The sequence below is a fragment of the Canis lupus genome, chromosome 27 (assembly GCF_011100685.1).
Source record: "Canis lupus familiaris isolate Mischka breed German Shepherd chromosome 27, alternate assembly UU_Cfam_GSD_1.0, whole genome shotgun sequence".
NCBI classification, from domain to species: Eukaryota; Metazoa; Chordata; class Mammalia; order Carnivora; family Canidae; genus Canis; species Canis lupus.
In genome coordinates, this window is record NC_049248.1 from 38,367,057 (window position 1) to 38,381,795 (window position 14,739).

The 14,739-nt window shown below is 41.4% G+C and overlaps 1 protein-coding gene across 9 annotated transcripts in view; it reads right to left on the minus strand.

Moving 5' to 3' along the window:
* Positions 1-496: 496 nt before the first annotated feature.
* The window catches only part of SLC38A1 (solute carrier family 38 member 1), a 69,307-nt gene continuing 55,064 nt past the window's right edge, over positions 497-14,739 (minus strand). For 8 of the 9 annotated variants that reach the window (XM_038577428.1, XM_038577432.1, XM_038577427.1 and 5 more), the window contains 7 exons: positions 14,572-14,688; positions 13,259-13,338; positions 11,558-11,658; positions 9,046-9,164; positions 8,167-8,308; positions 7,969-8,066; positions 497-6,031 (listed from right to left, as the gene is read on the minus strand). In XM_038577428.1, coding sequence (XP_038433356.1) covers positions 5,930-6,031; positions 7,969-8,066; positions 8,167-8,308; positions 9,046-9,164; positions 11,558-11,658; positions 13,259-13,338; positions 14,572-14,688 — 759 coding nt within the window. In that variant the 3' untranslated portion in view covers positions 497-5,929. Of the gene's footprint in view, positions 6,032-7,297; positions 7,445-7,968; positions 8,067-8,166; positions 8,309-9,045; positions 9,165-11,557; positions 11,659-13,258; positions 13,339-14,571; positions 14,689-14,739 lie in introns of all 9 variants that reach the window. The other variant, XR_005380075.1, reaches the window with a different exon arrangement.

A 14,739-nucleotide genomic window follows, 5' to 3' on the forward strand; every position in this document is an offset into this window, starting at 1 on the left:
ACTGACAAATGTGTGCAAATCTGTCTCCAACAATCAAATGCCCCCCATTTTAGTACTGCATCCCAAAAGAATGAAGGCAAAACTCAAAAATGCTTTTAGTTCACATTTTTTAATGTTTAAAAACTATGTTAACAGAGCAATTATAGAACAGAACTTCTTAATATTTCTTTATTTACACCACATCCTGGGGGGAAAAGAAACTGTTTGATTAACCATGAATAGCAAGGTTTTGTGACTTGTGACTTACTTCTATCACCCATCTGAAAGTCATTTACAAGTTTTTATATTAATAAAACAGTGGTGTGCTACACATACTGGACTTATATGAAGTCTAAAATACAACTGGACCCTGGAGCGTGGACTACGTACCAACGATCAAGATTCAAGTGTTTTGGGAAAAAAATGACTTAAGACAATCTATGTTGGTGTCAACGCTGAAAATGAAAGGCAAACATGCAAGACTTTCAAAAGCTTGATAAAATAAAGGTCTTTCCCCCCCCCCCATCAAATTTGTGCTCATAGTTAATATTCAGGTTTTTTTCCCCCTGTCAAAGATCCCAAGGTTTGGGAAATGCAGCAATTCAATTTAATTTTGAAAAGAAAAATTCTCCCCAACCTCTGTTTTCATAAATACTGTGTAGTGGTATCAGTGTTAACGGCAAAAGAGCATTATGAAGAAACAATTTGTCCTTTTGGGTATATCTATGTCTATATGACAGTAATTTGGGTCTAAATATTCCTTATTTGTAGCTCAGAGGATTATCTCTTAAATAATTGATCTTAATACAAGAAATCAATGCAACTATTTCTCAGACATTTTGCTTTCTAAACAATTAAGTAAGATTTTTAGAATCCAAGTTTACACTGAGAGGATGATGTTACCTGGGCAAGAATGTAAATTTTCCTAATTCCCAAACAAAACCACTAATATCTATGACAACATTTATTCTCGTTATGCAGATACTAGATTCTTGATATGCAGACTTCTATTTCAGTGTGAATCAACAACTGCAAAAATATACAGCCTCCTATTTATTTACAACATATTTACATACAAATGAAATATTTCCTACAATAAACCTCAGCTGCATAGATTCTTCCTTTTAAAAACACAAAGTCAAGCCTGTAGACAGATGGGCCCAGTTCACAGCCCTTCCTCTGAGAAAACCCTAAAGAAGGAGAAGGACTGAGCTTTGTGAATTTTACAATTTTCAAGCACTTTCCCTTTTAGATTTAGGGAGGTTTTTCCGTTGTTAGCCACCCCATTCCCAATTTGTACCTAAAGCCCTATGTCATCATCAATAATTCACTGCGTGTATTTTAGAGGAAGTATGTTCTGTTGCTGAAGGATCCTCAGATCTGCCATCCATAGGGAAAACCATTTATTGGCCCTGCTCAATGATGTAGTCTGTCTTCTTTGTTTTGAGAGTGGCTACAAGTTTACAGGGAAGTGGACTGGAGGCATTCTATTCTCAAAGCTTCCGCCCTTTCCAAGCCTCAAGCCATTTCCATTGATAAACTGAGGGAAGCCAGTGGCTTTGCTCTGAGGCATGAGATCAAATACCTGATGGTGTCCTCAACCTCCTCCCCACCCCATAAGTGGCCAACATTGTGACCTACTGAAACCCGGCCTTCTCCGAGCAGCTGGTCGATGCTTATGCGGTGCATACCTTTCTAGAGAATTCACTTTAAAAGGAGGGCACGATGGATCATTACACAACGCACAGGAACATTGTGGAGAACTTAACTCCTGGCACGAATTCAGGATCTCCTCTATGGAAGGCCACATTTACCAAGGGGGTTTTCTTTGCGTTCTCCACAAAAACAGAAACACTTCACTTTCATGTCTTCACAGCTTCAAAAGAAAGGTAATCCCAGTGCACCTCAGCCCGGTAGACCCGAGTGCGGGGAGCCTTCCTTTACGACTGTGCGTCAGCACCAACATTTCCTAGGCACCGCACTCTGAGGTAGGACGACTGGGGAGAAGCAAAGAGAGACAAGTTGGCCTGTGGTGGTTCTCTGACTTGACGTGCATCAAGGTTACATGGGGGGCTTGTTCAAACCCAGACTGCTGAGGGTTTCCGCCCCCACAGTTTCTGATTCCATTAGTTCTGGGGTGGGGCCCCAAACCCTGCATCCCCACAAGTCCTCAGGTGCTGCTGCTGCTGCGGCCCATCCGGGGAGCACTCTGTGAGAACCACGGCCTTAGAGGCTTGAGTCCAACTCCAGAAGGAAGTCAGTTGTGGGGGCCATTTCTGCGGTGTCCTCTCAAACACAGGGATCCCACCACAGTCCCCTGTCCACCCCCAGCCCCGTGGCCGTCACCCACGTGTGCCTTTCTCAACAGGGTCCGCAAACACAGAGAAGGAAAGTCAGTAGAGAGCCTCTTGGACAGCGACCTGCTTACTAGGCGGCTAGACCACGGTCCACTAGCCCGAAACCCATTCGAAGTGCTGTGTGCTGGCACTCGGGGGAAGCTCTGCGCCAGCATCCTGCCCTGTAACTGGGGTGGGGTGAGGGGGCACAAACCACGGAGCAACAGGTCCTACAAAACAGAAAAGCCAGGCCAAGCCTGAGACCTCTAGGCAAAAGAAAGGACACCAGCCGAGGAATGAACGTCCCCGGCGGTTTACAACCCACAAGAGGCCCCATCCTCCTCCTCTTCCTCCTCTTCCTCCTCCTCCCACCTGGTTCTCTGGTGGCCCTGGACTTAACTCTTCCCTCCTTTGCCAGAGACCTTGCTTCAGGCCACACGGTCTCCACTAACTGGTGGTCACCCTCCCCCCACCGTCCAGCAGCTGGTGTGTGGCTAGCGTGGGCCGTCCAGATTCCATGAACAGGAGTGACGTCTTCTTGGCAACTCTGAACAAATACTCCTTAGAAACAGTATTCTCTCTGGTGGCTAGGCTTTTTAGCAATCACGCTTTATTATCCTTATTCTGCTAAATGATGGGTTTGATCATCCTTCCTAGCTGCTCTGGGGCCTAACCACCATGTATAACCTGGTTTTTAGAGGAAAATACATTCCAGGTTGCAAACAACCAACTAACAGGGTTTTGCAACATGATCTACTTATAAATCGGGGACAGCCTGTGTTTAATGAGATTCGATTTCTCTCCCGTACACACTTTACTACCCCACTCCCAACACTACGTTAAATTAGGGATTTACTAGTATATTGTGTGATAATAACTAGAGAACAGGTCTAAATCCAAAGTATGAAACTGGCACTGTTCACTAGTGTTAAGGTTCTAGCTACCAAAGGAAAACGTGCTGCTCCCAATGGCCAAGGTATAATATTCTTTAGTCTACTAATTTAGCAGAAAAACTTCTATAGCACTTGACTGTTGTTTAAATTCTACCTAACATCTGTGATACATGTATTTTTGGCTACCAGTTCACTATTCTGAACAAGAAGAATTATTGCAGTACACTTTACAGCTAATCCCACACAAATGATGTGATTAATCTGTGGTATTTGACAAATTACAGTAGGGTCTATTATATTCAGTCAAAACTCAACTTAGATAAACATACAAAGAAGATTTTAAAAACCTGCAGTATCACAGGCATCAACAACAATGTGCCTCCTCTAAATAAATATCTTAAATAATAATAAAAGTTCCCTGTACTGACACAGAAAATCCAGAGATCCAAAAATATCACTACACATCCCAAGAGTTACAATTTTCTAAGTTGACTTTGTGTCAAATGAGCTGTTATAAATTAAGGAGGAAAATAGAAAGTAGCATAATATTGCTTGCAAACTAAACTCAGTACTTTTTTAACGGAGGGTCAGTCCACTACCTGGCTATTTCATTGCTCGGTGCCCTAGACGAGCCTCTGAGGGCCAACTGACTCGTGTTGCTCAGTTTCTCTCCCTGTTCATCCAATATGGAAGACACTGCTGAAAAGGCCAGAGGTGGCTGTGGATTTTACTAGGCTAGGTATTCATGATGAGTAGGTATTCCTATCTAATTACCCGAACTCTGACCTAACGTGGATAGAACTCAGGAGCATTACATTAAAAGCTATGATGATCCTACCAAGAAATGCAGGAAATAACCTTTCCATCACAAGGTGCTTCGATGCCTGCCTTTTCTATGGGGGAGGGACAGTTCCTTGTTACTCCTGGGGAATGATGAATAAAGATCTTTGGGGATTTGAGTGAAGGAGGAACAGAACGCAGAGCTAAGTGCTTGGAAATCCCGCCAAGGTTCTACGGTTTAGATCCTACTTATCTCTGGATAAGAAATCTGTGCTCAGTGAACGTACAAGTTTGAGAAATTCAACCAGAATATGAATAAACCACAAGTCCTATTTCAAGAGCACAAACATTTCTTACTGCGTGATAAGGACTGTCCAATCACAGGTGGTGGCCCAGCTTCGGGGGGATGCGATTCTGGGTTTCCTTGCTGTCCTCCAACTTTCCAAGCTATGCCTTGTCCCCAACTCTCTTCTTTTTCAGTCTCTGTGTAATTTCCTTCCACCCCCTTTAGGAGGCAGTGGGGCTGGGGTAAGGGTGTGAGGCAACGCTGTCCTTCTGTGTGAGTGACGCTGGGCAGGCGGTAATGGCCCACCCCTTGGTTAGGGATGAGAAGAGGAGACAGCACAGGCACCAAAGTCCCCGTCGGAGGGAAGGAAGGTACACTGATTTTGTCACAGGTTCTTCTCAAAAGCTATATCTGAAGGTTCTTTTTCTTTATTTTTTCCCCCAAGACTCTGAGTGGATTGTTGATGGAGAAGAAATAGGAATGAGGCTTATTTAAGGTACAAAAATCTTATATTTGTAATAACCTAAATTTATAGATATAAAACAAGTCTTTTAAAGACCCCCTAAAGTACCCAATATAAAACAGGAATTACTTATCCTAGATCATCCTTGGTTAGATACACATTATTCTCTGTGCAAAAAGCTGGTGGACATGAGTAAAAGCTGCTGGGTTTATAATTTAAGAAAATGTCTTCTCTCCCTTCAACAATACAGGCATAGGGTTGAAGGCTATTTGCATCAGAGGAATATTTTCTTAGGCATTTTGGATGCTCTTTTTGCAATACTCTAGCTTCTCAACTTATTACAAAGGTGTCACAGGTCTCCCTCAGTGGAAGGTGACTTGGATTGGAATTTGACACAGTTGGCCAAGAGGGAAACAAAACTCCATTTGCTAGATAACCCAAATGTGTAGTTTAAAATATTTACCAAGGTAAGAAATCATTCTCACCCCCTCCCCAGCTGAGAACACTCATTGCAGAATGTCTCTGCATGAAGCAGGATGTAGTACCAGTGAGGCCACTGGCCCGCCGGAACCTGGCTGCCAGCTGATCAGAGCCACCTCAAATATTGGGCAGGTTCTGATCCAGCAATGGCACACACCCTGTCACTCTCTTATGATTATCCCTGTGTGCTATGTTAACCAAAGTAGGCAAAATATTTATGAAACCATTTTTTTTTTCTGTAAAGCAAAATAACTATATACAATTCAAGATTCGTTTTCTCTTCTAAAAAGGTACAGATGGTGTGAGTGGAACATCGGCAGGGAAATTATTTTAGAATCCAGATGCATAATAAATAAACATGATTGATCATTATGTTTTCAAAGTTCTAAAGGACCATGAAGTCACAAAAAATAGAGTTAGGAGGGTGAAGAATAACTGATTGTGAAGAATACTGAGAAATACAATTGCATGAAACTTTAAAAAAAAAAAACAAAAAAACACCACAATCCTGAAATCGATCCCAAATCTTAGAGGAACAGGAACCATTATACAAACAGGTTTTTTGTTTTGCTACCGAAGTGTTATTCCATTTTAGGTGTCTTGTGAATTTCTGTTTGCTTCTGTAAACTTGCGAAAGAAGTGATGAGAGATTGCTGATGTGTGGTGACATGACGGGGCAGCGGGCTGGAACGATTCCTGTCCTCAGCTGGTCTCAGTGGCCTTCGTCACTACTTGATGAGCAGGCCCAGTCGTAGATGACCAAGGGAATGCTGACCAGGGAAAACAACACCCCCAGGCCCAAGAAAAGGGCAGCCTGGAGCAACACAAAGGCATGGGTTATTTTCAGTGAGGCCCACATTTCCCACATACACCTGGGGAAAAAAAATAGAAATACTTTCCCTCTTCTTTGTGTGTCCCCAAAATTTGGAGTTTGTTACAACCATTGCTGAACTGTGAGAATCATCCCAAGATTGTGTGGATCTGATTCTTCAAGGATGGGAAAACAAGAACTAGCTATGCAGGGCCATCCTCCACATTCTGATCTTTGACTTCATGTCACCTCAGAACAAATATCCATTCTATAACTCTCTGGGTATCCTTATAGTTTCTTTCAAACTAAGCTCCTAACAAAAAAAAAAAAAAAAAGCCTCTGAAAATATACAGGTCATTTTGTTATTTTTTTATGAACCAACCAAGGTTAGTTATCATTGGCAGGCAAACATTTCTGTTTGGAAAAGTGGGGAAAAAGTTATATAAAAGCAAAGTCAATCTGAGCAAGTGAAATAGGAAATGGGTGTCCACAACTAAGTTATTTTAAGAGTTCAGGAAGGCAGAAGAGGGGACCAAAATCTGGAGAACATGATATTAGAAATTGCTTGGCCTTAAAAGTATCCAATGAGGGATGCCTGGGTGGCTCAGCGGTTGAGCATCTGCCTTTGGCTCAGGGCGTGATCCGAGAGTCTCGGGATCGAGTCCCACATGGGGCTCCCCGCAGGGAGCCTGCTTCTTCCTCTGCCTATGTCTCTCTCTCTCTCTGTGTCTCTCATGAATAAATATATAAAATATTAAAAAAAAAAGGTATCCAATGAGAGCTTTGCAGGAAGAAGGATGAAGTAACAGGAGAACCAAGGGGGCTGGACTGGAACCTGGGGGATAGAGCTAAGGGAAGGAGAAGAGGCAAATGGTAGGCAGGGCTGTACACCGCTTACCATCACAGGTCTGGTCTAACTCCCAGTGGGGCCCCACATGGACAGGAGCCCTTGTCTAATGCTATCTGCTAGATCCTACTACCAGTTTTAACGTTAAGGAGGCCCAGAGAATTCACGAGCAACAGGCCTCTACCATGTTCAGATTTAATCTGAGTGTATTTGACGGGCTCCTTCTCTGTCCTTGTGAAGCCCCTACTGGTATGGTTTAGTAAGATTTGGGACTTCTGGCTTCAGGGATAATCCTGTTGGGGAAGTAGATGTTGTACCAGCATCAGTGCTGCTTTTCCTAAATGCACAAGGATGATCCCTTCTGCCTACATCTCTCACCCGGGTCTGTTGACTCGGGTGATACGTGCAGTTGGAGCGCTTACACTATCTGGGAGGGCAGCTGAGAAGCCTTCTCCGAGGCCAAACAAAATGGTGCTCCAGAAGGTACTCATGTAGCAGCCACTTCACCCCTGCTTCCCTTACTGTCTCCAAGTGCACCACCTTCAAGATGCCTTTGAACTTCATCAGACCTGGAAACAAGAATCCCAATGTAGAAAGGTAGTTTCTGAATCCAGGTCTGTTGTTCCAAAGTATTTCTGTCAAACCATAAAAAGGCTCTTTAAGCTAACTCAGCCATTTTAAGTTAAGGCGTCCCACATTCCCTGGGCTGTTGGAAGGAGTTACATGACCACGAATTGTACAGAAGCAGTGGGCTGCCCTTAATCTTTGAGTCCCTCTCCCTTTCCTAGCTTGCTGAAGACAAGGCATCGCCTTACAGAGACGATGACAACATCCAGTTTCCCAGGTGGCCCAACCCTCGCTCAGGGAAAAGTTAAAACACGGTAAGAGTAACATATTTTCAGAGAATAGATCAGATTCTGATAAGGTATTTTAAATCCCCCAAAGGGGAAAACTATAGGACTGCTCCCCTTTTGAGGTTGCTACCAGTAGGGTCAGGTAGGGGAGAGATGGGCTATTTATTTGGGGAATAAATAATTTTTAATTTACATGAAAAACTAATCAGAAAAATCAGAGTGGCAGGCATGAGACATACCCAAATTCTTTGAGTTCCTTTATCTCCATCCTGGCTTGTGATTTTTAAATAAAGAGATGAAGGAAGAATGAAAATGAGCATATTAGCAGACGTAACTCCTGTAAAATAAGAAAAAAAATTGATGTTGTTATGGTGAAATTTTAGCTTTCTAAACAGCTGTTGTAGAGCACTGATAAGTGTAAAGTCATCAAGCCTTACCTACGACCCCAAAAATATCCTTCATGGAGGGTATGAAGATCACCAACAAGTTGATTATCACCAAGAGTATGAAGGTAACCAAGATATGGCGACACAAATTAAACTTCGTTTTCTTAGCCAGTTCAAATAAAGATGATCGAACCTACAGGAAAAGAAAACAAAGACTCCGTGACGGCCTCCGGCTTGCCAACCTCCACATTTTCAGCAGAAACTCATGTACTGGTGCACAGGAATCTGTGAAATGTTTTGCAAAGCCTTGCACAGTATTACAAGCAAAGGTCTTGATTTAAGGAAAGTATTTTTATTTACAAATAGGTAGTTTGCTTTGGTGAGGGGTAATTGCTGTTTCTATCTATGACTAAGTGTTCTCTTCCAGTCCCTTTCTGTTCTCTCATCGTGTACGAGGAAGATTCAAACACTCCGTCTTGGACGCCTGGGTGGCTTAGTCTGTTAAGCGTCTGCCTTCTGCTCAGGTCGTGATCCCAGGGTCCTGGGATCGAGCCCCGCATCGGGCTCCCAGCTCAGTGGGGAGTCTGTTTCTCCCTCTGCCCCTACCCCTGCTCATGCTCATTCTCTCTCTCTCTCAAGTAAATAAATAAAATCTTTAAAAACAATCATTCTGTCTACATTTCTTTGTGAAGAAGGAAGAGATTATGAGAATTAAGATTTATTCCATCAGAGCCTGCCCTATCTCACTGACCCTACTTTCTCTCTGAAGGGCCCTAACCGAGTCTCAGGGTCCTTCCCTACTATATATGGTTCCAGTGACACTGGGAAGTCACCCTCAGCAGGCTTTCTCTGGAGCGGGCTCCTGAACACAGGAGAAAAGGGGAGGCCTTGGCTTTTTGTATGTCGACAGCTCGGAGGCCTCTTACTCACCGTGAAGAATAACACGGGCACTGTGAGGATGACAGCCACGATGACAGCCAGCCGCACTGTCAGGATGAGAATGTCATCTTTACTCTGGTACTTGTGGAGGAGGTCCGACTGTACGTTTTCTAAAGCGAGGGAGAGTATTAGAAAGAAACAAACACATTGCTGAATGACAGTTTTTCCTAACAACACAGAATCTGGAAACAAAAGGGCAAGGAAAGCAACGTTCTAGGTGTTGAGGTAACTATTACAACAATTTATGAAGTTGAAAAGAAAAAAATGCCCTGTGTGAGACAGGCTCCACTTGTCCGTATGTAACTTTAAAAGGAATTTACAGTAATTTCTAGAAGCAGTTACACAGACAGTGTGGGGATGCTCAGCTTATACTAAATTCAACCTGGGAGTAAATCAGAATTAAAAATAACAGAGTTGAAGCACAAAAACCTTCCTCATCTAGACTTTTCCCCACTTGGTGCCACTCATCAAACGACGCTACACCTCTGCAGTCTTGCCAGGTGGACTGCACGCCACGCAGAGCCTCATTCAGACCCTCCTCTTATCATTCCACTTCCAGGGGCCAAGAGAAGGTGGTGCTAACTTCACCACCAGCAGGAAAGAATTCTCTTCCATACATGTTTTTCTTATTAAAAAAGAAAAAGTATTTAGCTTATGTAGCATTTTGAACTTTTCTTAACTCTGAACTTCAGGACGTGATTTCAAAGACAACCAAAGCTAGAATGGCAGTCCCTGCAAATGCTCACTCCTTTGACCAGAGCACCTTCCCCTCCTGCATGTCTCCTGTAAGGTCTAGCACCTTCCCTTCCTGCATGTCTCCCCTAAGGTCTAGCACCTTCCCTTCCTGCATGTCTCCCATAAGGTCTAGCACCTTCCCCTCCTGCATGTCTCCCCTAAGGTCTAGCACCTTCCCTTCCTGCATGTCTCCCCTAAGGTCTAGCACCTTCCCTTCCTGCATGTCTCCCGTAAGGTCTAGCACTTTCCCCTCCTGCATGTCTCCCGTAAGGTCTTCTCACTATACCGGTCTCAAGGTTCTGGGGGTGGAATTCCAATTCGATTCTGTGCCATAGATTGGTCTCAGTTTTGGAAAAGGGACCCTAGGTTATAATGAGAGTCTTATTAGTTCTAATTTTCTTGATTCAGAATTTATAACCATCTAAAAATAGCTGAGCCTCTTTCTTTAACCAAAGAGTATAAAAGGGTTTGATATTCTATTTTTTGTGGGGGAAAAATGGATTTGCAAAGAAAATTCATGCATGAAGGGGTAACAGTGACACTGTTCAATTAACAGGGAGGCTCTCCCTCCCTCCCTCCCTTTACCTACCCCCAGCCCTGCAACTCTGCAGGAAAGCTAGAAACACTATTTTTATGCAGAAATTCAACATGGTATTTATGGATTTATCAGACAGTGCTGTTTGCCATTGCTTACAAAAACAGTAACAATACAACTGTATATTCAGGGTAGCCAATCTTCTCCAGGCTGAATTAATTGTCTCCAAACCTATTTAAGTTTGGAGACATTAGGGTTTATGGAAAAAAATGCCCCAAAGAAATATGATTTAATAAAGAACAATGTGAAATATATGTATTTAAATTTAAATCAAGTCCCAAATCATAATGGTAATGAAAGATGTTAAATACAGCTTGAGGATAATCTGAATAGGAGAGGATGAAGACCTAGTAAAAGAAGGAAAACTATTCCCACAGGGCCAATAAATTACAAATGAAACCTAGTTGTTCTCTTTTTCAGATTTCATGCCTTTGAACCTTCTCTGCCATTCCTTCACATCTTTGTAGGGCTCCAACTTCCAGTGAACAATCAGGCGTTTTATTTTTAATTAACACAAGTGTCATGAGTGTAGCACTCTGCTCTTTCTCACTTTCAACATCTGTCTCTGTCTCTCTATTAATGGAATCTGACCCAATTCGCAACAGCAATTAGGAGAGCCTTCTCCGGTATAGTTCTAAACTTTCCTCAGTAAAGGCGGCATGCTTATAAAATGCAGTTTCTTTTAAGGACAGTATTAGGAGAGAAAAAAATTACAGTATCTTGTTTCAGTAATTATTCTATTGCGCAGTCTGCACAAAATATACAAAGGAATCATCACCACTTGCTTTATGCAGAAGAAAAGACCTGCACAATCAATGGGTAGATTTTTTTTTGCTTTTTTGGGCTATCATGTTAAAAAGTTATTTAGATATTGGGGTGCCTGGGTGGCTCAGTTGATTAAGCGGCTGACTCTTGATTTCAGCTCAGGTCGTGATCTCAGGGTCCTGGGACTGAGCTGTGCTTTGGACTCTGGGCTGAGCAAGGAGTCTAATTCAGGATTCTTTTCAGGATTCTTTCCCCTACCTTTCCCCTCCCCCTGCACTCAGACTTTTTTTCTCTCTCTCTCAAATAAATAAATAAATCTTTTTAAAAATGTTAAAAGTTATTTGGATATTGCTTTTCACTAATTTACTTACAAATACCTATATTTACGCGCTAACAGAAGTCACTTACCATAGAATGTCAAGTAGCCAAAAATGGCAGTCAGGAAGTACATAACAAACATGGCGAAGAAGGAGATATTGGAAACCATCTGCATCTTTTTCTGTGATCGACTAAGAACAAAGATAAGGGGATTGTAAAACTTACAAACCATGTTACTGAGCTTCACTACCAGTGCTAACACAGAAGAATACTAATGACGTTCTATCAGGCTAGGGAAGATCTGACCAGCTGAGATCACCCCTCTTCTACACTCACTGCCCCCAGCAATTACTCCAGTTTAAAATAACTTCTTTTATACCAAACGGATATTGTGAGAGAGATCCATGGAACTACCGATCCCTTGAATGTCCTTCCCCATTCTTTCAAAAGAATATCAGGTTCTCATCAAAAGGCGGAGAATATTTTTTAATATTTGTTTTTGATATTATCTCCACACTCAGCATGTAAGGGGAAAAAAGCAGAATAAATTCAAATGGGCGGCCCCAGAGATGAACAGCAAAGCTAGAACTTGACCTCAGGTATTCTGCTGCTACAGCTGCTACTTAGGTTCCTTTTTCCCCTCACTGTGTGGCCCCAGGATACACCTGCCATTCCTTGGTCTGTGTTTCCAGACCAATAAGTACCCAAGTGATCACAGCTGTGATGGTGAAGGGCTCTTTCTCTCTCAGGTCAGGTTTACTCTGGGAGTTTTGGGTGAACTTTAAGTTTCTTTAATGGCCCAAACAATTAAGCTATCAGGCCTGTAGTCAATAACAGATCATGACTGTCATAACATTTGTTTGCGTCATAATAGGAAAAATTGAGAGAAGTATACACATCAGAAAAAATACAAACTAAAAGCTGGACTATTAGGTTTAAAAGAGGTCAAAGACATATTTAAATATTTATGATCCTGAGTATAGGATCATAAAGTAGGACTGATGTACATATAGGTAGATGTAGGTATTTCCAAATATATCCACATATCAATTACATATGAAAGAGGAAGAGTCATAAGTGAATCAATGCTAACAGACATCTATTTCATTTTTCAAAATGGAAATAGATAGCTACATGGTATATCTTTTCTGAGCTTAAGACTACGCCATGATGACTATTTTAATCTATAAAGTCTGCTAAGAGTCGGCTAAAAAGAGAATCCAGGAGGAAATTTATAAGCAGGATTTTTAGTTTTCTCTAAAACAGCAATCAAAAAACAAATCCACAGAATCATCTTCATGGTTTAAAATGAACAATAATATTCTTTTATCCAGTTTGTGGCCTTAACATTGATTTCTTTCTCCCTGATTTCGCAGCCTTTTCCATCTAAACCAGTAAGAGGCAAATCAGACATGAAGCATTTTGCAGTTTATAGATGCTGATTATTATTATACACTTGTAAAATAAGCATAAGTAACATAAAGTAACACGAATACTTGAACTCTCCTAAGAAACACAGTATGTGAAAAACTAATTTAACAAAAAAGTCCACATAGTTGGCCACTTTATATATTTATGGCCAAAATATACTACAGTTTTCTGATTTTTTTTTTTGTTCTTTTTTTTTTCTCCTTTATTATAGTACTTGCTCAAGAATGGCAGAAAGTAAATGTTGAAGCTGGGTGATGAGTCCTTGGAGGTTTATTATATAAGTCTATTTATTTTAATACAATACCTGGCTATTAATGAGGGGATGTAAAAAATGATTAAGATAAAAAACAAATCTCTTACTCTTTAAGCTCACTGTAAATTGGCAGGACTGACGGGTGGCAGACAAAAGCAAATGCGATGGTTGGTAAAGCGTACACGGTCTAGTTGAAAGAGAAAAATAAACATTAAGAAGAAACATTTTTACTCGAAAAATTATTCTGCCCCAATATCTCTGAGCTGATTTTTGTCTGACAGCTCTTCAGAATCCCAGGATTATTTGGTTATTAGGAGGGCTTTGATATCTAAAATAGAAGCAGCTTTTCTAAGAGAGCTTATCTAGCATGAGACGTGAGGCACTTGGCACAGAGGGGTTTTAGGTTCACCTCACCTACAGTGTATTGCACCTACTTCAGGCATAGCATCATCCCATATTTACATGGTGCAGGGCGGTCACACAGCGCTTTCCCTACGTCATTTCACTGAGTCTCTACAACAACCCTGAGCAGTAGACAGACCACCGATACTCTTCTGACTCCCTCCAAAAATTCAGGTGACACACTCAGGACTTCCACCTCTATTCCATGGCTCTTTGCTCCATAGGGTACATCAAATCAGACTTAAAAGATGACATCTAAAAAGACAACTACTTCCACGTTTGTTACTTTGGCTGTGTCCTTAGAGTTGCCGGAGAGAGAGAGAGATCTCTCTGTATAGAAATAGATCTGTATCTATTTTGTTTTCTCAGATAAGGCTTTTTAAAGCTCTCAATCTCAATATAACTTCTGATACAAAAAGAAGGAAGAAAAACTGACATTCCTCATGCTCTAATTCTGCAAAAGCTCTATACCAGGCCCATTCTATAAAACCCTATAAGATACAGAATTCTAGTTTTTTACATGGAATTTGGTAACTTGCCAAAGGATTTGAATCCAAGCCTGACTGGTTCTGTAGTCTACTGTTCCCCATACTACTAACAACACCCCAACTGTATGAAAGTTTTCTAAGTGCCAATGTGTGGCGGTATCCGTACTTAACAACTGTGCGAGCTGGTGTGCTTTACAGTCACTACGAGAGAAGAGCAGTGGGCTAAGGATGTTATTAATCTGTTTTTTCAAAATCTACAAGGAAAAGAGGAGCTGAGCTAATGATCCAGAAAGAGATTTTCACAGAGAATGCTTAAGGTTGTCCCATACATAAACTGGATAAAAGGAGGCATGAAATACAATCTTTGTCTATTTCTCAAAGGTCTCTAAATTTATGGAATTTGGGAAGCAGTGGTATGGTGTCCTATCGAGAATGAATACTTTCAAAGCAGTTTAATTACAACAAATATGAGAACTACAATGCCCTTAATAAAATGCTCTTTTTTATATTTAAAAGATAAGGAAACTTACCTTTGAATTGAAGGTAACATATTTTGGTGTACACATGTCAGGATTTGTTAAATTAGCACTTATTGTTGAATTTAGCTCTGCAACATCGCAGCGAATTTGAAATTTCTTGTAGATAACCTGGTATTAAGAAATATAGGAGAAACAAAATGGACTTGATCAAATTAAAGC